This window comes from Drosophila tropicalis, unplaced genomic scaffold (assembly GCF_018151085.1).
Source record: "Drosophila tropicalis isolate 14030-0801.00 unplaced genomic scaffold, ASM1815108v1 contig_905, whole genome shotgun sequence".
Taxonomy (NCBI): domain Eukaryota; kingdom Metazoa; phylum Arthropoda; class Insecta; order Diptera; family Drosophilidae; genus Drosophila; species Drosophila tropicalis.
Genome location: NW_027173405.1, coordinates 751,788 through 778,241, shown reverse-complemented (window position 1 = coordinate 778,241; position 26,454 = coordinate 751,788). Strand labels below are relative to the sequence as shown.

The following is a 26,454-nucleotide window of genomic DNA, read 5'->3' as shown; positions in this document are numbered from 1 at the left end:
TGCTCCAGACGACAATTTTTCAATGTTTTTCAGTGCCAAATATTCCAGACACTTCGTCGCTAAATATGGGGCTGACGTGGTTCCATAAGTTACCGTTTTTAAACGATAAAACTTTAGTTCTTGACTTGGATCCTCTCTCCACACAATCATCTGATTGAATTGATCGGCAGGGTTTATCCAAACTTGACGATACATTTTTTCAATATCTGCCGTGAACACATATTTGTGTGTCCTGAACCGCAGAAGAATTGAGAAGAGTTGACTCTGTACAACTGGTCCAGGATATAAAATGTCGTTCAGTGATTTTCCTGATGACGTTTTGCATGATGCATCAAATACCACTTTTAGCTAGGTGGTGGTACTTTCTTGCTTTAGTACACAGTGATACGGTATAAAGTACTGGTTCTAAGGAATTTGTTCTACCATTACCTGCTTCATATGTCCAAGCTGTTCATATTCTGACATAAATTTTACATACTCATTCTTTATGTCTGGGTTCATTCGCCTCTCTAACGACATGAATCTTCTTATGGCTACTTCCCCAGATTCTCCAAGACATGACGCCTCTTCAGCAAATGGAAGCTTTACAATTAGTCGATTGTCCGCCGCCGTGTGTAGGTTATCAAGGAAGAATTTTTCACAATACTCTTCCTCCGGACTCCTGTACCTTTTTATTGGCTCTAGTGTGTCTAGCTGCCAGAACCGTTCTAGTGATTCCTCTGGATTCGTCATGCCTACCATACATGTGATTAAGGCTGACGTTGACATATTAATTCTGCCAGCAATAATCCATCCAAACTCTGAGTTTTGATTACCCCGTTTCCTTTCTGGTAGCAGTATAGCATAGTGATCATCAGCTCCCAACAGCATATCAATTTTTCCTGGTTTATCAAATGTTGGGTCCGCTAATTGAATGTTGTCTGGTAATGTGACTTTCTGCGTTATTTGTTCTGTGGGTTGGTCACCTATTATGTGTGGCAATACAAATGCCTCAACTAGCATTGCGAACTTGTTGTATCTTGACCTTACAACCAAGCTTACTCGCGCCTTGCTTATCTGTGGTTGACCACCCACTCCATTTATGTGCACATGAGTCTCGCTAATTTTTAACGATAATTTCTTTACCAGTCTCTCTGAGACGAGATTTACTTGTGAGCCGCTATCCAGGAGTGCTCGAAATTCTCCTTTCCTTTCATTGATCCCTTTTACCAATACCTTGGCCGTTGCCAACAGGGTGTATTTTCTGCCAATTCCATATGCAGAAGCTGCAGACGCAGATGTAGCACTTTGGTTGCCTGTTTCTAAATGCAACATTGTGTTATGTTTTTTATCGTACTTAAAGCATCCCCTCCAGGACCAATTTTTTGCCATATGGTCCGGCTTGAAGCAATTGACACACAATTTGTTTCTCTGCACCCAATAAAGCCGCTCTGCTGCGGATTTGACTTTGAACTTTTCACATTGGAAGAGTTTGTGCTTTGCTCTTTCGCAGAAAGCACACAAGGTACTGTTTGTCCCAGTTGCTGTTGCGCATGTCTTCCTTGGATTTGGTTTTTCAATGCTGCGATTTTCGTTTCTTGGTTTCCCAATCGCCTCTAATGTTAGGAAGCGCTGTTCCAAGAAGGATAGGAAGTCCTTTACTTCCTGCAGATCCCTTGTGTTGGAAAGAGATTGCTCATATAGTGCGTGGTTGAATCTAACCAATTTTCTTGTTATATGAAACATTATGACAGCATCTGACGATCACACATTGACGCCTACTTTTTAAGGCTTGCAATGATTCAAAAATTTTATCATGCAAATTCTTTATCGAAGCTATGTCATTTCCCACATTTGGGTGATCAAACAGCTTTGCCAGTATGGCTGTTACTAGAACTCGTTTGTTATTAAATCGTTCCTGCAACACTGACCAAGCAGTGTTGTAATTGGCTTCTGTTAATTCCAGGAGCCGTATCAACCTCTCTGCTTCTTCAGACAGGTTTGATTTTAAGTACCACATTTTCTCTATCGTGGATACATTTGACTCCTGAACCACCTTTTTATAGATGTCATGAAATTGTTGCGATTTCAGATAATCCCCATCAAAGTTTGGAATGGGAATTTTGGGTAGTTGCAATGATTGTATCGATTACAATACAGGTGGTGATTGTATCACTACATTTTCTGCTGGTGCCACACAGAATTTCAGCATTGTATTTTCTGCGGCCACAAACGTAGCTGTATTATATCCGGCTTCGGTCGGATTTTCAGCTAGCTGATGAATCTCATAATGGATTTCTTCAATTTGCATCCATAATTTATCGACTACCGATTTGTAAGTCAGATTTTCTTCAGGCACAATTTGGCTTAATGTCCTGGACAATGAATCCAGCAGAGCACTTTGCTTGCGAACCAGTGGTTTAATCACGGCTCGCTCTTCCTCTCGTTGGCGAGCTTGTCTCTCTAGTTTTATTTTTGCCAAATGGTCCTTCCAATCTTCCACTATATTAGATACAACCGCCTTCATTTTGCTGAAATAGTCCGTTACAAAGTAGTCATCTTCAGTTGGCACGTTATTTAATTTGTCCATCAACTCCTGATGACTTTTCTCGAAGTTCTCTTACATGTACTCCAGGAGCTCAAGTGTCTCCTCGAAATAAGATGGCTTCGTTTTCCTGGCGAAAGAATCTTTTTTTTTTTTTTTTTTCTTATCTAATTGCTTATCTGTACACGTACTTGACCCGATGGGAGTTTATTTATTTTGTCAAAGACAGGGAACGATCCGACTCGTTCCTAAAATTGGTCAAGTGTAGCACAAATAAGAATAAGAAATAAATCGAAGTCGCCTTTTGATTAGTGTTTTAACAATAATTTATTTTTATTTCCAATATACCTATTCTTTTACACTGATAAATGCCACGATAGTGACGAATTTTTTGAGTTTCTTTTCTTTGTTTCAAAAATTGCAGACTAATGCAAACTATGTACTCGTGCGTACTACCTGGGTTACTGACCGAGTTAACTAGGTCAGTTATTGCTGACGCCAGGGAATGCAACAGAGTTTATGAGTTGATCAAACTTTATTTTATATAAAACTAACTTTTATGACTTGGTCGCCTCGTTGACTCAAATCGTTGTTAAATGTTTTTTGACAAAGTGATCGCCTAGTTGGTCATCTTTTATTCAATGGGTATGCTTTGCTACCCCGTTGCGGAAAACCAACTCCTAGTTTTCCAATAAATTGTTTTATTGGAAAGGTGGCTACGCAATGATTTCCAAGTTAATCAATTGCGATGTTTTTCGTCGGGACCCCAGATTGATGTGAAATGTTTATCAATTTGTGCCCTCGCTTAGGATTGTTCTGTGTGTAAAGCGTGCAAAGAAAGTAGTCGCCTAGTAGACCAGTTTCCTTGTTCTTGAGAGATTGGTCGCCTGGGTTGACCAAATATTCTCGCTTGATGACGGTTTCACCAAGTCTGTTACTTTTTTAACTTGGAGCCGCCAATGTCGGGGTCACCAAAATGTTTAATGAAAGACGTTAGTATTTCTTGAAGTTATTAAATGTTTATTTATTTATATATATATATAGGCACTAGCACATAAACCAGTGACTAAAGGTTGTCGCAACCAACACATAAATTGGGTGGACCTCGGATTGAGATTACAAAGGTAGAGATGGGGGCCAAAGACACAGCGATGCACACCCGATGTAGCTACAATTGGTATCTGATCTTACTAAGAATAATGCATTTCTTTTATAGTACAAAATAGCGAGCTCACCAGTGCTTAGTTCGCAAAATACGTCTTTATACGTCTTTATTGATAATAGCTAACCATAGCATCGTTTGCCACTCTGGGTAACGGTAATTTTTGGAAATTTTATTGGACAAACGAAAATTTCACCCCACTTGATGACTGGCAGCCAACAGTACGCAAAAGCACGAATGGATGCCTGAAGCGCATTCTGATGATCCTTTAATGCATTTCCGGACACTTGGCATATTTGAGGCAGGTCAAGAAGTGCTCTGAATTGGCTGTTCATGATAAGGCGCTTATTTTCGAAAGGCTGTTTGAGTGCGTTCCATGCGGTTTCAAAACTTTGCGCTTGTGACAAGTTTTGTTGTTTTGTATTTTAATACAAAAAATATTCTCTTTTTTTTTGTCTCTTTTTCATTTGCATATTGTAGTTAGCCTTTTCTTTTATTTGCAAACCCCTCTCTTTAGCCCCATGAAGCCTAGCAATCTGGTCTGAGATAAGTGGTAAAGATACCTATCGGCGATTGTATTATCATTTAACATACGATAGTCCACACAAAGACGGTCAGTGCCATTTTTCTTTTTAACCAACATCATAGGGCTGGCAAAAGGTGAGCAACTAGGACGAATAATGTTTGACTTCTCTTCCTCACTAAGCCTGTATGGACGCCGTTGTACTGTTTTTTGTGGATCTATAAGTCTAATTTCCAACTGCCCTGTGGAGACTCGAGTCTTTGGAATTCCGTCAATAAACCAATCAGAGTATCGCTTTAAGATATTAATTACAGCAATCTTATTAAATTCACTTATATCGCTGTCAGATTTGATGGCATCCTCTTATCCGACTAAACTAGTTAGTTGGGCTTTTTTTGTTGTAAAACTTTGGAGGTTCTCAGCGTCCATTGTTACGCCAAGGCCCTGGCTAAGATTTTATCGGCCAATCAACATATCGTACTGCAAAAATCTATCCATAATACCATGCATCAAAACCTCCAAATGGTATGGTTTTACATTTATATTGGTTAAAACCTGCTGTGTACTATAAATGTGTTCTTTACTTAAACTGTTAAGTTTTACAATATTATTAATTTAAATTTAAATTTATCCGTAAAATTTATCGGCAGCACTTTCCTTTATTAAGGAACACTCAGATCCAGAATCAAAACACTCCATCGCACTTGAAGCAAATGATTGTCTTTCTCTTCTGCTCTGGAGGAGAGACAGCCTGACGCCAGAAATGGCATTTGACGTCAGATTGTAGCCGCATTCGCTTGCTTTCGAAATCTCCCGGATTAAAATGGTCTCGTCTCTTTAAACAGAAAACGCAATTAACTCGACTTGCATTTCCTCTCGCGTCTTGGTGTCCTGAGCAACGTGAGCCAAAACCACGTAGCAGCTTGCTCCATACTCATTCCATTCCATTTTGACAGAAGTGACGTTAACAACCGGCTGCCGTTAAAATATTGAAAACTGCCGCAGCTGGGGTTTCGGTGGCTTCAAAATGCTGCAGAAACAATTCCTTGAATTGGGGCCATACCATACCAGCAAAGGATATTTGAGGAAGCCTGTTGGATGCAGTGATTTGCCTAGAGCCATGAAAAGTGCGCTGCCGTCTAAAAAGTTTTCTTCCAAGATGAGGTCCACTGTAGAGCACTAGACAAGGGCGCTTGATCCTGGGGCATTAGGATTAAACTTTGGCAGGCCTATCGGACCAGTACCTTTCTTTTAAAGGAGTTCATTTCTTACTGCCTTAATACTCTCCATCATGCTGCGATGTTGCGACTCCAAAATGAAACAAATGCGGTCATCAGGTTCGCTTTGGTGTGGAGGCGATCCCACTTCTGATGTCGGGGTGCCAAGACTGTTATTCACGCTCATGTTTTTTATAGTTTCCGTTTTAGACTTTTCCCTTTCACTGTAACACTTTTTATACCCTTGCAAAAATGGTATATTAATTTTGGTCAGAAGTGTGCAACGCATAGAACGAAGCATCTCCGACCATACAAAATATATATATATTCTTGATCAGCACGACGAGACGAGTTCAAATAGCTATGTCCGTCCGTCCGTCCGTCCGTCTGGATCAACGCAAATTCCTCCTAGACCGTAAGAGCTACATTTGATCAAGATCGGGCGACTATGCCATTTAGCTCCCTTAGGAACGATCGGTCGAAAACAGTGACTTTTGTAAATAACTTCGTTACTTTTAACGCGATTGCTTTCAAATTAGACATTTCTTAATTTAATATATCTGTTAATGACTGTGCCGAACTTGATAAAGATCGGGTGACTATATCAAATAGCTCCCATAGGAACGATCGGTGGAAAACAGTGACTATGATCAATATTTTAGTTATTTAGATAAATAAAACGTAGATAGATAAAACGTTCTTCCACATTGATGGCTAATAGGTAAGGAAAGAGTTACCAAAAAAGAGTTGACGCGGTCGCCATCTGCTCTACTCTGATATCTTTTCTTAATTATCTTATTATATATTGCATATAATGCAAAGCCAGATTTATGGCTACCAATATTAAAATAGCTAACTATAATATCCCAATTTCTTCTTAATTTTTCCTATGATCTTGTTGAGGAACCAATTGTCATTTGACTTGCATTGCTATACGCAGCAAGGCAAAGACTCATGAATGATCTTGCACATCTCACAATGCTTTTGTTTTTGTATTTTCTCTTAAGTTTTCTAGAATATACTGGCGTCAGTCTGGTATGCTCTGTCTCTGTCACTCTTTATAAACCTATATGACCTACGTAGTTGCGTAAGAATTGAAAATTTAGTGATAAGCAAGCAAACGAACGATCAAGACGTGTTCTAGCAGTGGCAGACACAGTTCAACAAAATTGAAGTAAAAATAAAGTTAAGTTCTTATGAGATATTAAACACAGTGGTTTATTGTTCATCATAATTTGGTCCTTCGAGCCGGATCGTTGGGCATTGTTTGTTTGTTACTCATTGCTTAATAATTTGTTGCAACGTGGTTGCAATTAATTGTTAACCTCAAAGTTAGTAGTCGATAGTTCTGGCCTACTATCGAATAGACAATCGCGTGCTTATTGGAAAAAGCGCGGACAAACGGTGGCGCCACTCGCCTATCGGTATCTGTTATCGATATAATCGACGAGATCGTGAGGGAACACATCTCTGGAAAAAGACGCGTCTTGAAATTTTTGGTCCACACAAGCAGTGGAGATTTCTTGGTATTTCATCATGGAGGAAATGAAAACATTCATAAAGGCCAGAGGAAGATTGAAGACAACTATTACCCGCATATATGGATATGCAGAGAATCCTGCACAGGATGCCGACGTCTTCGCAATTGACACCAAATTGGAAACTTTGTCCAATGCGTGGAACGAGTTCGTGAAGTCTGGCGACGAATTGGCCAAATACGACAAACTAGAGGGTTATGTGGACCCTACCGAAGACTTCGGGATATACGAGGAGAAATATAAAATAGCAAATGCCCGCCTTAAGGCTTTACGAGCTGCCTTGGCTCCGTCTGGCAAGTTGGAAGAAATCGGCGCGGCTGGTAACGATGGTTCGCTCTTCCAAGGAATTCTGCAACAAATGCAGAATCAACAGCAACAACTACAACTCCAGATGCAGAGTCAAATGGAACACCAGCAGCGTCAAATGGAACTCCAGATGCAGAGTCAAATGGAACACCAGCGACGGCAAATGGAGCAGCAGCAACTATTGGTTGAGAGATTGCTCTCGCCACAGCAATCTTCGTCTTCGTCAGGCTCACAGTCGGTTGCAACAGCGGCACCAAGAGATTGTGAATTACCGAAAATCAACATCAAGCCCTTCGGTGGAGATTACAAGGATTGGCATGCCTTTAAAGACCTGTTTGAGAGTACCATTCACGGAGTGACAACTTTAACGAATATCCAAAAGTTTCATCACCTTAAGTCATGCGTCATAGGAGAAGCAGCGATACTCATCCAGCATCTGCCCGTAGTGGATGCAAATTACGTCACTGCATGGAAATCATTGAGTGATCGATATGAAAAGCCCCGTTACTTGGTGAATTTACTGATGGACACATTCACCGCATTGCCAAAAGCTGTTGGGCAAAACTCATCATCGCTACGCGCTCTGACTTGCGGAGCCAGTGATGTTATTCGGGCTTTAGACGCTTCTGGACAAACGGGCCGTGACTGTTGGCTCATATACTTGCTCATCAACAAGGTTGATGAGGCTACCCGACGTGAATGGATCGACAAAAGCCAAGATATCGAAAATCCTACCATTGAAGAGTTGCTCAAGTTTTTGGACTCACGATGCGATCGCCTTGAGCTCAGTCAAGTTATCGATCATGTAGCGAGCAAACCGAGGGATGAAAAGGGAAAAAGGCAAGCACGCACCATGCTTGCCATTACAGGTAATTGTATGAAATGTCATAGTACTGAGCACATACTGTCGGCTTGTCCTCAATTCCAGAGCTTGACTGTCAAGCAACGTTACACCTTTGCGAAGGAGAAACATATGTGTTTTAATTGTTTGAGAACTGGACATGGAGTAAGCGCTTGTGGCTCGAAGTCTTCTTGCAAGTATTGCAAGCGCCGCCATCATTCTATGCTGCATTCTGAAGGCCATTCTACACAGCAAAATAGCTCAGAACAGCACCAAGGCAACTCAGGCCAGGTTTCTGAGGAGTCACCAGCGGCATCAGCGATAGCAATGATGAATGTTACCAGACCCAGTAAGCCAAATGGCCAACGAAGAAGCACTCTACCTACTGCATTGGTACACGTCCGAAATTCTCAAGGAGCCTTGCTGACGTGCCGTATTTTATTGGATAGCGCCTCAGACTTGTCATTCATTTCGGAACGGTGCGTACAGACGTTGGGACGTTCGCCATTTCGAGTTGCCACATCGGGCATCTCAGACGTCAAGGCGGGAATAACCAGAGGTTTCTGCTCTCTCCAGATGATGTCTCGTGTGTCGAGTCATTGCATCGATATTAAAGCTCACATTTTAGGAAAGATCACCTCACCATTGGCACGTGAAAACATTGATGCTTCATCACTGTCGGTATTTAAGGGATACCAAATGGCTGACCCTGACTTCAGAACTAACGCCTCAATCGACATTTTGCTGGGCAATGATTGCATTTGGTTAGTTCTCACCGGAGAGAAGTTATGCGATGGTCAAGGGCACCCTATTGCAGTTAACACCATATTTGGATGGGTAATCACATCGGTATACACTTCAAGATTGCAAACATCATCTACGTCATTGCTGACTACGGTTAATATAGATGGACTACTGCAAAGATTTTGGGAACTAGAGGAAGTTCCATCACACACAACTGTAAACAAAGAGGATGAAAAGGTCGAAACGCACTTCCGGCGTACCCACAACCGCAACTCGAATGGAAGATACATAGTCGATTTGCCCTTCAAGTAACAAAACCCACAATTTGCGGATACATTTCAAGTAGCGAGATCGCGCTTTCTCGCAGTCGAGCGTCGTCTAATGAAGGACTCCAGCTTGAAGTTAAAATATACTCAGTTTATGAGAGAGTATATCCAGCTGGGTCACATGAAGGAAGTAGCTGCAGACGAAGACACAAACGTATGTAAGAAGTCATTCTATTTGCCACACCATCCAGTCATAGGCGCCAAGCTGCGGGTGGTGTTCGATGGATCATTTCAAGATCGGGATGGACGATCTCTTAACGACGCACTTCACATTGGCCCATGTATACAACGCAACCTCTTCAACGTTTGTCTGCGTTTTCGAATGCACAGATTCGTATTTTCTGCGGACATCGTCAAAATGTTCAGACAGATTTTAGTGGCCCCTGAACATCAGAATTTTCAACGAATCCTTTGGAGAGAAGACCCTGAGGAACCATTGAAGCATTACAAGTTGACCACAGTCACCTATGGCACGGCATGTGCTTTTGGATGATTTCTACGTCGATGACGTACTGACAGGAGCCATGAACGAACAAGAACTGCTCGACATTAAGGAAGAGCTGATACTCCTTATGTCACGGGCACAATTGGAGCTAAGCAAATGGGTCTCGAATAGTAAACGAATTGCCAGCAACGAGGGAAATGAAATTGATTTCTCAAGGATGGCAGCAAAGGTGCTTGGGCTGCATTGGCATCCTGGAGAAGACGTCCTAACATCCAAGGTCTTAAAATCGGATCATATGTGTTGTACAAAGCAACGCGCATCTTTGACCCACTCGGCATTTTGGCGCTAGTGGTGATCAAATTTAAAATTCTGCTACGGGAATTATGCTTCGTTAAAGGCTTACTCTGCTGTTATTTACAACCGTGTGACACACTTAGATGGAAGCATCGGAAAAACAAGAGTTTTACCATTAAAGCGGAAGTCGGAGCTCTATTATTAGCTCGTTTGTTCCAAGCAGTAAGGTCTGCTCTGCGCCAGAAGGATGTTAAGATACACGCATGGACCGATTCTACAATCGTTCTGTCATGGCTTTCGCATCAAACGTGTAAACTTAAAACATTTGTTGCCAACGGCAGAAATACTGGAGATCATACCACGTAGCGCTTGGAGACATGTCAGCACTAAGGAGAATCCGGCGGATTGTGCATCACGAGACATGCTAGCGAGTGAGTTAATTAACTTTGATCTATAGTGGAAAGGACCATCTTGGCTACACTATACTCAGAGACAATGAATAGACCATCAACTTGCTGCTCAATTCTCAAGCCAGCAGCAGAACTTGAGCTCAAAACCAAAGTCTTGACAACTATTTCCAATGATATTGAGGATTCCCCATTCGATGTACTACTCGAAAGAACATCATCTTGGATCAGACTAGTTCGAGTGGTCGCTCAAATTCATTAACGCTCAAATTCATTACAAGCCAGGGAAAGAAAACCTAGTGGCAGATCAAGGCAAATGGCCTTATCAAGGCAAAATGTAAATGCCCTACAAGATGAAATTCAATCATGTGCTGCCACCGTCCACAGTGAGCTTTCCTTGACCTACACAATCGAGACAACAGACAAGCCTGTTAATCTCTTTAGAAACCAAGTAATCCTAGAAAAGGCGCGCTACAACTTGCATCGGAGACTAATTCTATTCGGCAGCAAAACTCGCCATGTGATATAATTCACAGACAAGAACGATCTCCTTGAGTCCTTAAAGGTTGTGGTGAACCGTGATGTTGTAAATGCATTCCATTGCGATCTTCCTACATTAGTCGCCTTTCAACATGAATTAGTGCGACTTTTCCCCACAGCAAAGTTTTGGCATTGCAAGAACATGGTTGCTGATATAACCAACATAGATGATCAGATTCAGATAGTTAATACCGAACATAATCGCTCATATAGAGCAGCGCAAGAAAATATCAAACAAATACTCCGGTAGTATTACTTCCCAAAAATGGCCAAATTAACCAATGAAATCGTCTTAAATTGCAAAGTCTGCACCACACCTAAGTACGCCCGTCACCCAAAAATACAAGAACTTGGGCAAACACCTATTCCGTCTTATCCCGGCGAAATGCTGCATATCGATATATTCTCCACTGACCATAAGCTATTCTTGACCTTCGTGGACAACTTTTCCAAATTTGCTGTTGTACAACCCTTATTATCCCGAAAAATAACGGATATTACTCTCCCCATATTGCAATTACTCAATATTTTTCCAAAAATAAAGACAGTTTATTGTGACAACGAAGCATCGTTTAATTCAGAGACGATTACTTCGATGTTAAAAAATCAATTCGAAATAGACGTAGTAAACGCACCTCCATTGCATAGCTGCTCGAATGGACAGTACATTGCTAGAGATAGCCAGATGCATGAAAATTGATAAACAACTTGATGATACGACACAGATCATAGTAAGAGCAGCAATAGAATATAATAAAACAATTCATTCGGTTACGGAAGAAAAGCCAATAGACGTTATCCATGCACAACACACTGTTTTGCGGGAAAATATTAAACACAGAATAAACAAAGCACAACAAGATCAACTCAACAGATGCAACCCAGATGGGCAAAATAGGGTATTTGACGTAGGCGACAAAGTATTTATTAAGAACAATAAAAGGGGAAACAAATTATCCCCGTTGTGTTCTGAGGGACGCGTACAAGCAGACCTGGGAACTTCTGTACTTATTAAGGGGAGGGTGGTCCATAAGGACAATTTGAAGTAATTTTGATCAAGTTCTTTATTTGCTATATCAAACCACAAAGTCACTATAGTCATTGTTTACATTCCCCACAGGTTAATCACCATAATACTGTCAGTCCTAGCCGCAGCAGGGGCACGCATTACCGACTACTCCAATGCAAATTACATTCCCGTGCTAGACGACAATGTTTTAATATGGGAGCAACGCAGCTACCTAAGACATTCGACGAACCTGACTGAATTCACGAAAATCATAAACGATACGATAAAACTGGCTGAATTATTTCCCTTGACGAACATGCAAAAATTTATAGAAGTAGACATAACACATGTAAAAATCTTTTGTCCGCCATACACGATACACCACAGGATAGCAAGAAGTCTAGATTTTTTGGGCACAGCGCTAAAGGTTGTGGCAGGAACGCATGATGCGGCAGATTTGGAAAGAATTAAAATAACAAAAGCACAGTTAATTCAATCTAACAATAGACAAATAATAATTAACACAGAAACTCAAAGGCAAATTAATTTACTTACAAATACTGTTAATAAAACAATATAGTCCAGAAGTGGTGAAATTACCGATATCCCACACTTATACGAAACTTTACTAACAAGAAATAGAATGCTAATTACAGAAATTCAAGACCTTATGCTTACTGTCACACTTGCCAAATCTAATATAATAAACCCAGCCATTTTTGATCAAGAAGATTTAAAATCTATTTTTACCGAACAGTTCACAACAGTCTCCATAGTTAATTTAATGGCTGTGTCCAACATTAAAATATTTCAGTCCGATAGTACCATACATATAATTATAGATTACCCTAGAATTTAACTTTTATGTAAGAAGGTCATTATTTTCCCTTTGATACATGGGGACACCATACTACAGATACACGACAACATAGTGGCAGAATGCGACGACGGAGTGAAGGCGGTCACAGAATGCATTACCAACAATCACGCAACATTTTGCAAACTGGCTAAGCATGACACATGCGCTCGCGGACTACATTCAGGGCAATCTGCTATATGTCGCATGTAGCCCAGTCACCTGGAGCCCACTACAAGGGTTGACGAGGGGATAATTATTGTCAACACGCGTGCGAGTATCAGCGTAGATGATGGCCCTACGTTATACGTCAACGGAACCCATAATTTAACGTTTGAGAAAAGCGCTACGATAAACGGAACCATGTACCTCAACCACAACAAGGTCGTAAGCAAGGTTCCTGGCATCCCAGCTTCCCCTTTGCTACATATAACGGGACACGATCATGTGTTAAGTCTACCTCTGCTACAGCGAATGAATGAACTCAACCTAAACGCCATCCAGGAGTTGAATGATGATATGATATCCAACGGATCGCCCAAGGTTTGGTTCGCGATCGGAGTACTTGTAAGCTTCTTGCTCTGTAGCCTCGTCGTAGCTGGTTACTGCAGATACCAGAGGAAGTCAGCTGCTAAACTGCAAAAATTCGTCCAAGAGTCATGCATCACCGAGGACGGCAATGAACTTAGAAGGACAAACAATCTAGCGAACTGTCCTGTACTAAGTCTTAGAAGAACCTGTGCAGCTGCAACGTCGATGTGACGAATTCCACATAAGCATAAATACGCTGACACAGCGTCTAACCAAGAGCCTATGAGCTCTACCATGACCATACGCCTTACATATTTACTTCTTATGTATTTAGCTTTAGATTCATATTCCCACTTATGTATTTAGCTTTAGATTCATATTCCAATTTATGTACTTAGGTTTAGTTCTCTTTTATTTCCTTCAATATATTTAGTTTTGGTATAACCCTTTAACAATAAAGAAGCATAACTCCGGCACTTAGCCGTAACACAAATTATAATCTCTAATATATTGCTGATCCACAAGGACGGTGATTCAGATACCTAATCGTATCTCATCCTAATCAACATAAATCAATCCATAAGCTGGATCCCACCAACGGCAACCCCTAACAGGAACCAGTGGATATATCCAACATCATAACTGGCGCCCAACCGGAAATGGATTACCCTCTAAGAATCCACACCCTACCAACATGTAAGTGACTGTTCGGAAAAAATAAAGACAAATTATAATATATAAATTTGAAACCAAACAAATATAAAAACAATAATAAAAAAAAAATAATAAAAGTGGCAGCATTAAGTGATCTTGTGAATAATTTGCATTAGATTTGTAACTAATTTGCATTGAATTTAATTGTGAGTTTGAATATGTGCGGTTATATTGTTAGATTGAATTCGCTAAGACACTGTGTTAAACAACTGCCAATGAGTTGGTCATATAGGGACATTAAAAAAGAATCTGATAGCGACGAAGATATTATAGTACAATCTAGGCCTCAGGCACTCCATCAAACAGAAATGGATCCACAAACGTTAAGAGTTATAATACAGAGCGCAGTCGCACCGCGCTTAACGCACAAGAACAACGCATAAGAGGCGAGATACACGCCGAACTCGAACATCTGAGACCCCAAGTGAACTCATTTAGAATTGAAGCGCCCCAAGTACAGGTGTACGAAAGCGTAACAATTGACCCCAACATTAGATGTGAGGTTAGACTCGACGCTGCGAAATCGGTGCCGAATTTTAATGATGACCATTAAGAATATGTGTCTTGGAGACAATCAGCCATAGAGGCATATCAGGCCTACAAGGGATTCTATGGGAGTGAAACACATTACCCGGCAGTGATTATTTAAAAAAATAAAGTTTGTGGTGCCGCACGCGCAATGCTTACCTCACATAACACTGTGCTAAATTTCGATGCAATCATTGCTAGACTTGATTGCACATGCGCCGATAAAACGTCTTTGCGCGTTCTTAGACATCAATTAGAAATGGTCAGACAAAGAGACCTAGAATTAATGCAGTACTATGATGAGGTTGAGAAAAAACTCACTCTTATTACAATTAAAATTGGCATGACGCATGAGGAGCAAGCAGCCGTCATTCTTAATACAGAAATTGGGAGCTCTGCACGCCTTCATGGCAGGCCTGAGGAGGCATATCCAACATCATAACTTATATACATTTGTATTTATGTATCAGAGACCTGCACGAGTACTTACATGTGCACATTCGATACTAAAAGGGAAATACATATTTTAGCACTTTTGTAACTTTTAACCCACATGCTTAAAGGGAAAAATATAAATGTAAGCAAGCACTTGTCAAAAATGGTCTTAATTGATTTTAAACATTAGCAACGCCACGCCTTTTGACCGTTTAAGAACCATTCTGGCATCAGAGGGTGTCATACTCATGTTCCCAGATTATAAGAAACCCTTCGACTTCGCAAATGATGCTTCTGCCGACGACAGAGCAGTGCTGTCTCAAGGGATCATTCCAGGGAGAAGGAAAATAACCCAATCTTCATTTGTTAAACTCAAAATATGAGCTGATTTTATTTACAAAAGTACGGAGTTGATATAAGGAATTTAAGGCTCTAGGTTCCTCAGATCTCATTCTACGGAGATTCAAACGCACGTTTTCGGGGGTTGAAAATTATTAATATTTAAGGCAGAAGAGTCATGTCTGCACTTACTGTCAGGCTCTGAAGTTCAATAATGAAACGAAAGGAATATGTTGTGCTGGCGGCAAAATCAAATCTTTCAGGGTTTTGGAACTGAAAAATCCACAATTGCTGCTATTTTCTCGGGATTTTTTTTTATACCGCCATCTAAACAAAATTCCCCAAATATTTGACTGATTACTTTATCCATAAAGCGTGTCATAGTTTGTGAAGCATATGTTAATCCCAATGTCATGACTTTGTATTGGTACAATGGTCTATCCGGAACCGTAGAAGCAGTTTTGTCTAGGGATGTTGGATCCAATGGAACCTGCCAGTAGGTCAGCTGGACACTTGCATCATTTTTAACTTGGTCTAAAACGATCTGCATCTCGCCACTAGCGATGATCAGATCTTCATTTACTCTTTCAAAAGCGACTTTGCTAAAAATAAACTGGCGGTCTCACTGTCCTGAAATACAGCTGTACACTGCTCCAAGTTGCCTACGAAAATAGGTATATCTATTTTATGTAATAAATAATTGGGTTACTTCAAGTTTAAAAGGGAGCCTGCTTTAGGAGGCCTAAAAAGGCAGTTTTTCGTATTTTTTTTTTAGGATAGAAAGAAACAAGCAAATGTAATGAAATTTTTACATCATTTTATTACATATTTAAACTTACAAAAACATTTTTTAAAATTTAAAATATCGAAATACAGCCCACTTTCATCTACTTTTGTACACCACCGCGCAATTGAAGTGTCCAATTGGCGGGCAAAATGTAGGTCGCAATTTTTGTCTGAAACAAAAAAATCAAATGGATAATTAATTTCCATTAGTCCTTCTTCTATGTGAACCTGAAAAAAACGCGAAAATCAAAGTTTTTTTTTAGATTTAAAAAAAAAGATGAATTTTTCACCAAAAAACCTAACTTCATTTTAGTAAAAAAAAATTGTTTAGAATTTTTTTTTTCAAGAATTTTGTAGGTTTACAGAGGAGGTAATAAGATACTGAATCTAATAAGCTTTGGTTTTTTACGATTGGTTAAATACTTTTTTTTGTAATTTTGCCCGCCAATTTTGGAAAATCCAAAAATGAAAACTCGAGAGTACGCGCTTTAATGTTTACGAACGCTCGTATACCTTATCGGCGCCCGACTGCTTTTAGTGCTGTATCTTCGAAAATAATTCGAATCGTCTTTCCAAAATTGACACACATATTCTTAGATATATTAGGAACAGATTTAAGCAAAAAAAATTCGATTTTGTGAGCCTGAAGCAAGCTCCCCCCTTAATACTTTTTGAATTTCCTCGTTAACCCATTATTGAGCGCAAATCAGAACTGCTACCAACATGAAATTTCTCCTCATTGCAAATCACATATTGCAAAATCAAGTGGATGGAATTTACGTTGAAGCTTGCCTACCCACTTCTCCGGGTAAACAAAAACGGATAATACACATTTTGAAGATAAATGTATGTTTTGCCGGCTCGAGGTCAAATTTTCTTTTGTGAATAAAACAAAATAATAATATTTTGTGTTGTTCTTTTCAGATATATTTCGACCACTCATCGGTGGTCGTCTTCAGGGCAACTATAAAAAACATTTAATTGTGATTAACTTTAACATAACATAATTTAACAACAAGAAACACCTACTTATTTTTACACGTCCGCACACTGTGACGTGGAGCTACACACTGACTTGTCCCTAATAAATGCCTGTATAAATGCGCGCAGTTGTCTGTATCTACCTTATAATTAAGTCTTATATTTGTCGGTGTATTTATTATGTGCAGCATCTCCAAAGTATAACGTTTGTTATAATGTTGTTCTTGTTCTATTATGTTTACTTTGTCAAAATTTGGGGAATGTCCACCTGCAGCACAGTGGGCCATAAGTGCTGTTTTTTGTATATTGGAGTGTTGCCGAAGTTTATAGTCAGATCTATGTTGTGATAGTCTAGTTTTTAGCCTCCATTTGGTTGTCCCTATATACATTTTATCACAGCTTTCTTCGTTTGTCCCGTTGCACGGTATTTTATATACTACGTTACTCTAGTATATAAAAATGCGCTAAATACTACGTTACTCTAGTATATAAAATACCGTGCAACGGGACAAACGAAGAAAGCTGTGATAAAATGTATATAGGGACAACCAAATCGAGACTAAAAACTAGACTATCATAACATAGATCTGACTATAAACTTCGGCAACACTCCAATATACAAAAAACAGCACTTATGGCCCACTGTGCTGCCAGTGGACATTCCCCAAATTTTGACAAAGACGAGAAGCACGTCGAAGAGATTTTTGAAAATGATAAACTGACATCATTAATGACAGTTGTTAAGGTAAGATCATAAAAAGGTTGGCTCTTATCCTTATTAGAATTATAAAGAAATAAGAGTTAAACCACTCCAATATTCGTACCGTGCGTTATACGGCTGCACCTTTCGGTCGGTTGTGTGGGAGGTAAGCAGCTATCTGCTTGGGCTCGCGCGTAACAGGCTTTGTCCTGCTGTCATAGGGGTCACTTGAAAGTACTGCGCATAGTATCGTCAACGTCCGCTAAAAACTGTAGATAGCCGTTTGACTGGCCATCAGCTATTCCTAATAAAGAGTTTTTTTTTTAAGTAATGTCCGAAGCAGTTTTTTACCAGAATACCTTGGGCTTGCGGTTTTATATATTGTTTTTGTTTCACCTCGCTCTAACTTCGGCAGCGCCGAAGAATGTAAACTCGTTAATAACTTAACTGTCCGGGTTTCAACATTCCATATACTATTGAAATATTGTTTATTTCTTTACAGCACTCCAACTCTCTTCCTGAAGATACTAAAACCGGTTCCAACATTAGTCGAGTAACTTTTTGAATTCATTATGTATTACATATTTAATAATATACTTTTGTATTTAATTTCCGAATATTTATAATTAAAAATTGAAAGTAAATAATGAATAAAGCCCGATACTTTAAATTTTAAAATAAAATAAGCGTGCAAGATAAAACAAATCGTGACCGGATCAGAGAGAACATCTCTAAACCATTACAAATAATAATAGAAAAAAAAGATAGAAAGAACCTCCTTAAAGATGCTACGGCATTGCTGAAAAATTCCCCTATGACGGTGTTAAGGTTTTTATTCCCCATTCCTTCCTTCGCCATTTCGTCCAGATTGCTAATTACAAAAAAAAGTACATGAGTGAATGGTACGTGGGGGGGGGGGTATCTCTACAACTACAACGCCAACGGAAGCCAAAGAAAAATCCTCCAGTTAAACATTATAAATAATATATTAATTACACTATGCAACAAAATGAAGGGTATTGAAATCAAACCGCACCGGACCTTTTTTTTCTGAAAGTACATGTATTGAATAGCAAAACCCTATTTGGGTTTTTCAAAGTTAGCTCGTTTTTTTTTTTTTATAGCGAGTTGAAATTTTTCATTTTGGGGGTATTTTTTAGTTTGTCATATGAGGTAAATATGACTTATATATCGATTTCTTCTTCATTCATTCGACCTAAATCATCCTTATTTATTGTAGAAATATTGTTAATGGTTAAATAAATTAATTTTATAAATGTTATATAACACAAAATTACTTTTTCAGCTACAGTTCTAGAAAAAATTACAATTAAGCCCTTTTTTAAAGTAATTATGGACGTATTTTTAATTTATTGCTATTTTTTTGTGAAAATAATAATATTTTGGAAGTATTTTTAATTTATAACTATTTTTTTGTGAGAATAGTATCAAGATTAATTTACAACAACAAATTTAGACATACATACTTTCCATAAGGAAAAAGTTTGTAATGATTTAAGTCTAAATTGCAAGATTCTCGTATGTTTTTAAAGCGAGGCAATCTAACGGAAGATATATGTACATACATATGTAATTTATAAAAAAAAATTCTCCGTTCGGATTCTAATAGAATATAGTTCAAAGTATATGAGCGATAGCCATTGACTCCGGTAAGTAACGGCATATACTCAAGCACAGCTTACAAAACTTACAGTAAGCTTACTTACTGTCGTAAAAATCAGTATTAAGAACAGGTGCCCGTAGTTTAAAGTCCCAAGTTTAAGCAAAATGTGCAAGTGTCCAGCAAATATTAATAACTTCTGCTACTGTTGCGGACGTTTTACCCCGGCGAGTGATAAGCACGGATCAGTTAGTGAAAATTTTGTTACGGCATTTCGACATTACTTTAATTGTGATGTTATACTGAATGAATCGTGGGCGCCAAACACAGTTTGCAGAGCTTGTTATGTCGGGTTAGTTAACTGGATGCATAAAAAACAAAATAAAATGCCATTTGGTGTACCAATGATGTGGTACAATCCAGGAGAACATGACCCAAAAAATTGTTATGCTTGTGCCAATAATGTGGCTGGACTTAACAAAAGAAAGGCGAAAAACAAAGTCTACGTGTCCGTTCCGAGTGTGCAACTGCCCCTGGATCATTCCGAAAATATTCCAGTACCAAAATATTCAGGCACAGACAATGTTAGTCTTTACCCCGATGCGACTGTATTTGATGATTATTCCGAGTATATCCCCGAACCATCAGTATCAAATCACCCAGTTCTTATAACACAAAGCAAGTTGGATGAAATGGTTGCAAAATTAGAGCTAACGCAGAGAAAATCAGAAATGTTAGCATCTTTTTTAAAATCCCATAACTTGTTAGCAACGGGTACAAGAGTCACAGCCTATCGAAATCGCAAGGAACACTTCAAAAAGTTTTTTACGGTGAACCAAGAAAATACTTTGGCTTATTGTCACGATATTTTGCCTCTCATGAATGAAATGGGTGTTCAGTACAGGCCAAACGATTGGAGACTATTCATTGATAGTTCAAAATTTAGTTTGAAAGCCGTATTGCTTGAAAAAAACAATTCAAAGCCATCGATCCCCATTGCATATGGAACTGACACTAAAGAGACGTTTGAAAAAATGAAATGGATTTTAGAATTGGTGGAGTACAAAAAACACAATTGGCGAGTGTGTTGCGACTTGAAAGTCGTTGCCATGCTAACCGGACTCCAAGGCGGCTACACTAAACACATGTGTTTTTTATGCGATTGGGACACTCGGTTCAAGGGCGATCAGTACAAAAATAAAAATTGGAAACTAAGAGCTGAAAGTGAGAAAAAGGATGCCAACAGAATTCATAAAGAACTTGTATCTCCAGAAAAAATAATTTTCCCTCCACTTCACATCAAACTCGGAATTGTCAAAAATTTCTTGATGGTTGTCGGTAGAAGAGACGCTGTATTTTGCTGTTTACGACAAATCTTTCCAAAGATTAGTGATGCAAAATTAAAAAATGGTAAGTCATTTTTTTATATCTACACGAATACTTTTGACTTATATCAAATGTTTTAGGCGTTTTGAATGGACCTGATATTCGGAGATTGGTAAAGTCTGAAGATTTCAACAAAGTTTTAGCTGGCGACGAGTTCATTGCGTGGACATCGATAAAGGAGACCATCGTTGGGCTTTTAGGCAAAAATCGTTCGCCTAATTGTGACGAGTCCGTGAAAAGAATGCTTAATTCATTTTCGAAAATTGGAGTCCACATGTCGCTGAAAATTCACTTTCTTCACCACCATTTGGACCAATTTAGTCGACAGCTATCGACTGAATCAGATGAACAGGGAGAGCGGTACCATCAAATTGCCTTGCCATTTGAATTAAGGTATCAGGGAAAACGAGCTCCAGATGCTATACTGGCAGAAATATGTTGGTGGACTAAGCAAATATTTCAATTCGAAGAAGATCAAAGTCAGAATGAAGAAGTGCAGGAAGATGAACGCGACGGAATGAGTTCTCCACTGACGAATCGGATTACTTTGATCTTGATAAAGAAATTGAACCACAACCAAAAAGAACTCGTTTCTAATTTGGCAGATTTCAAAGTTTATTTGTTGTTGTAAATTAATCTTGATACTATTCTCACAAAAAAATAGTTATAAATTAAAAATACTTCCAAAATATTATTATTTTCACAAAAAAATAGCAATAAATTAAAAATACGTCCATAATTACTTTAAAAAAGGGCTTAATTGTAATTTTTTCTAGAACTGTAGCTGAAAAAGTCATTTTGTGTTATATAACATTTATAAAATTAATTTATTTAACCATTAACAATATTTCTACAATAAATAAGGATGATTTAGGTCGAATGAATGAAGAAGAAATCGATATATAAGTCATATTTACCTCATATGACAAACTAAAAAATACCCCCAAAATGAAAAATTTCAACTCGCTATAAAAAAAAAAAAACGAGCTAACTTTGAAAAACCCAAATAGGGTTTTGCTATTCAATACATGTACTTTCAGAAAAAAAAGGTCCGGTGCGGTTTGATTTTTGGTGTTGCACAGTGTTATTATTCTAAATTGCAAGTGGTGGGGAAAAAAAATTTCAACTCAGTTTAGGGTATTTCGTGTCTCGACCCTGGCCTAGTATAAACTATTTGAGTAATCACCCGAGTTAGCCGAATATCGTAAGTTGAGTGGCTCATATGGCTCGAACCACGACCGTCAACAGGGAAAAAAACCCAATTGACGCTGACAACTTTACACTACCATGTAGTAAGGAGACGTGCCCAGACTTGCATCTACAGCAGTTTCTAACGCACAACTTATATGACTCAAACGGGCATCCTAATCTTTTTTATCGGGGTTCACATATGACCGAATGGCTGAGATTACCCAACGATTGACACGCTCCGAAGCATTTGCTTGAGGTGAGTGAACCTCAGTTGAAGTTTGTGAAATCTTATAATCAGTTAATAACTCGTTTACTTTGTGTTTTTGAAGCTTTTTATGACGGCGATGTCAGTATGACTCCTTTCCATTCGATTGATATCTATTGATTTTGGTGTCATCTGACCAAGTCACCCATCTTCCAATCATCCACACTCCAATTCCTGTGTTCTTTGCTGAAGTTAAGCCGTGCTGCAACATTCTTCGCTGAGAACTCAGTGTTATGCTGCTTAATAGCAGCTGCTAGGCCAATCCTGCGAAGTGATTGGCGTGCTGTCCACTCACTAACTTCTTTATTCAATGAAACTGATCCTTGTTTTAGAGTTGTCTACGGTTGGTTGATCATTATCGGTTCCATAGCTCGAGGATCTCTATCGGTGATCCGGGTCACATGGCCAAAATTGTAAAGGAATGGCTCGAAAATCAAAGTTTTCTGAAGATGCAGTGGCCGGCTCAAAGCCAAGATCTAAATCCGATCGAAAATCGTGGGTTCTGCTAAAGAAGCAACTGTCGTGCGACGAAAATCCGCCCAGGACAATGAGCGAGCCTTGGAGTCGACTCCAAGCTGAATGGAGCACTCTATCGCACGGATTGATAGAAAAATTGGTGGAGAGTATGCCCAGGAGCAATAATAGCGTGATTAAAGGCAAAGGCTTTTTGACTAGTATTAAAAAAATTCCTTAACCTATAAGTTTTGTTATACGAGCAAAAGTGAATACATGCTCATTTTTAAGTTTTTTCAGGATTATTTGAGCTAAAGAAAGGATAATAAAAAAAAAATTCTTGTTTTTCGTTTTATATATTATTAATGAATTTTTGTTGAATATTTGGGATCGATTAATTCATTTATGTGGGTTTTACAGCCACTCACAGTCACAGTATCAAAACCTTTATCCACATGTGCTCGCCACTGTATCTATATATTAAGACTATTAAATGGTGAACCGAATGGTACGACGAAAGATGAACTACTAACTAAAACACTGATTAGTGTGGCCAGACACATTGTTTCCAAACTAATAGATACGATAATAATCCCAAATTATCAACAATCTTAAATGTTTTAATTGCAAGGAAACTCTGAATGATGCTAACTTTTCCCAATGTGCTCATCTACTGACTAAATTGTATTCGCAAATAAAACTAACCCCAACGGTCATAGGATTTTGGCTCAATATATGTATATAGTATCAGTGTTTAAAAATTGTAGAGCTATTAGAACTAGCACAGGAATGTGAAAACATGGCCTACAAATGTTACAGATGCACTGTTCGTGGAGGGGCGGAAGGATCCAAATAAATACAAGTAGTTGGCGGGTGCCAATTTCTTCTGGATATGGTGAGCGAGTGGTGAATTAAAGACGCGCGAAAACTTCGGTTAAATAAACTTATGCTTTATTAAATATTCACAGGGAGCCCGACACACACGAAAATGGTTCGGGTTGAACAAAATGACAAATCGTAAAAGCAAAAGAACGGGTGTTCGGGTGAAGAGCTCGATTCAGAATCAATATGGCGATTTACAGGAGAACCCTTCGTCACCCTCCTCAGTATGACCGAATTCGGTTTTGGGAAAAACCCTACCCCTCACTCTCTGCTGTTCACCCGGTGGCGTGAACATACCGCCCCCCTTGCAACAAGTTGCAATTGCCTCGCTGGACATGTCTAAGGATGGGGGATGGCAGCGTTCTGGATCGCCAAGACACGGGTGGAGATGGAGGGGGAACTTTGGATGCAGATGGAGTAGGCGGCACGATGGCTGAAGACCTTTGGATAGAAGCCCGAATGAAAGGCGGGTGCTTTTCGGGTCTTTGCTCCTTGGGTTGGATGTACGCGACAGAGCTGTCGATGTGCAAGAGCGTGTGGTGTTGCTTGCCACATCGATGGCATCCTGCTGTGCTCCTGCAGGAAGCATTGGAATGCTCATGAGCCAAACAGTTCGGGCAGTATCCGTTGCTTAAGACTACCCATAGCCTGTCGTCAGCTCGTAGTCCTCGAAACTGTCGGCACTGACAGAGCGCGTGTACCCCTTGACAAACGCGGCACCTGAAGCAATTGGAACTGCGTTCTAAATCGGATGGTGCTGCTGTCCTTAGAGACATTTTCGGGCTGCTGGAGGAGGTGGACCGAGACCGTCTGGATTTTCCAGTAACGGATCCACAGAGAACCCATCCGAACATCGTCTCGATCCCCACGAAAGAATCACCAACATTCTTGATGATTCGTTCCCCAAGGATAGTGGGAAGGAGCTCGGCTCCAAGCACCAAATCCACAGGAGCTCTTTGGTGAAACTGCGGATCAGCGAGCGGAAGGTCAAGCGAATCCTGCTTCACCTTATTCGGGACGGCGCGGGACGGAAGTGCTTCAGCTACACTAGGCAGCACCACGGCGACTGCTTGGAACTGTCGCAGCGGTTCGTCAGGAGGAGAAATCTGTAGGCGGCACACTTTGTCGCCGCTACCAGCATCGCATTGCCCAATGCCGCGAATGCTAGTTGATACCTTGCAGCTTGGAGGATTAATCAATTCAAACATTCTTTGGGAAATAAAGGACGCTTCGGATCCCATATCAATCAAAGCGCGGATTTGAAACTGCTTGCCACGATGATGAATAGTTACCCTTGCAGTACCCAGGAGGCCAGTGTTGCGAGTGGAGGCGAAGTAACTTCCCACGTTTACAGGAGGGCTGCTGGAAGAATCGGAGGACGCAGGATTCGGAATTATACAAGCATCAGGTGCTGAGCTCTCTTGCACTTGAGCGGAAAAGGCCTGAGCTCGTGCCGTAGGTTTTCGGCTTACGGATGGAAAGGTCTGACCGCTAGAGTTTGGTTGAAGGACATCTGTGGCCTCTAGTACACGGTGGCGATCAGTTAGGAATCGATTCAGGTCGTCCCAGGATGAGACGGCGGTCTTATTTGGAACGGACTGTTCCCACAACAGAAGGGTGGATTTGGGCATTTTGCTCGTACAGATTGCTATGAGAAGGATATCCCAATTGTCTGTACAAGCCCCGGAAAGCTCAAGACCGGTTAAGCAACCTTGAATTGACGTCTGCAGTTCTCTCAACGCTTTGCCAGACTCTTGTGTTACAGCTGGGATCTGTAGAAGCTGCTTGGCTTGGCTCATAATCAATAATCGATTATTTTCGTATCGCGCAGTGAGGTTATCCCACGCGGACTGGAACCCTTCATTGGTCAAGGGTGACCTAGAAACAATGGCTCTGGCTTCACCGCGAGTTTTGCAACTTAAGTGGTAAAGTTTCTCCACTTGTGTTAGGCTTGGATTATGGATAAAAATCGCGGTAAACAAATCACGGAATGTAGGCCAAGCCAGGCTGTCTCCGTTGAAGATTTCGACATCGCACGGGGGAACTGTGTGGCTTTGGTGGGTGGAATCGACGGAGAGCGTGACTGGTGGGGAAGCCATTTTCGCGGACAACTGCTCGATTCGCTCTCCAAACAAAGTCCCGCCTCGCACATATACCATATAACAATATTCATGTTTAGCTTTAATTGTAGCTATGTGCTTCGGACTATCTTCGTTCTTTTGAGCCGTCAAGGCTTTATAGCATCGTGAAAACTCTGCCTCGACTTTTGTCCAAAGTGACTTAAGCTGGTCTAAGTGTATTTTAACGGAGACGAGTGGCACGTCGTCAGCTAAAGCCTGGGACTCGCGAGTCTTGAACGCCGTTAATGCCTCGCACACGGCAACAAAGTCGGAAAGAGACATCGTAGAGTGTTCTCTGAGCTATTACGAATCGAATGGAAACAAATAACTTCGTGGAATTAGAGCTCTCAAGCGAGGAGATCGAAACGAAGCCGTAAGTGGACTGTATAATTGAAGTATATAGGAGGAGTGAGAAAAAGAAATGACTCCTCTTTCTAATGAACACAATGAATAAGCATAGATAGCATAAATAAAATTAGAAGGATTTATAATTTTCCTTGCAGTTGTGTGAATAATTACAAGGATATATAATCACTTGGATATTAAAATTTATACAATGTGGAAAAATGTTGAAATTTATAAGAGTATTTAAAAATATGGAAAAATTGAGATCATTAGGATTGGGAGTGCCGATAACTTTTCAATGAAGAAAAAAAACTCGGAATTAGTTTTCATTAAACGGACAAGATCAATTTCTTGGATCTGTGAGGAAAAGATCAAAATGCAAGACAAGCCAAAATATTAATTCCATATAAATAAAGTTGTACTTATTTTTCTTTAGAAAATATTT

The 26,454-nt window shown here is 39.8% G+C and overlaps 2 protein-coding genes across 2 annotated transcripts in view; both read left to right on the top strand.

Moving 5' to 3' along the window:
- Positions 1 to 18,388, top strand: part of LOC137586136 (calcineurin-binding protein cabin-1-like) — a 1,431,569-nt gene extending 1,413,181 nt beyond the window's left edge. Inside the window, exon 14 of the mRNA XM_068302145.1 lies at positions 18,249 to 18,388. The gene's annotated coding sequence lies outside the window, so the exon portion shown is untranslated. The remainder of the gene's footprint in view (positions 1 to 18,248) is intronic.
- Positions 6,963 to 9,167, top strand: LOC137586128 (uncharacterized). Its single transcript, XM_068302133.1, has one exon. The coding sequence runs from the start codon at positions 6,963 to 6,965 to the stop codon at positions 9,165 to 9,167; it is 2,205 nt and encodes a 734-aa protein (XP_068158234.1).
- Positions 18,389 to 26,454: the final 8,066 nt, after the last annotated feature.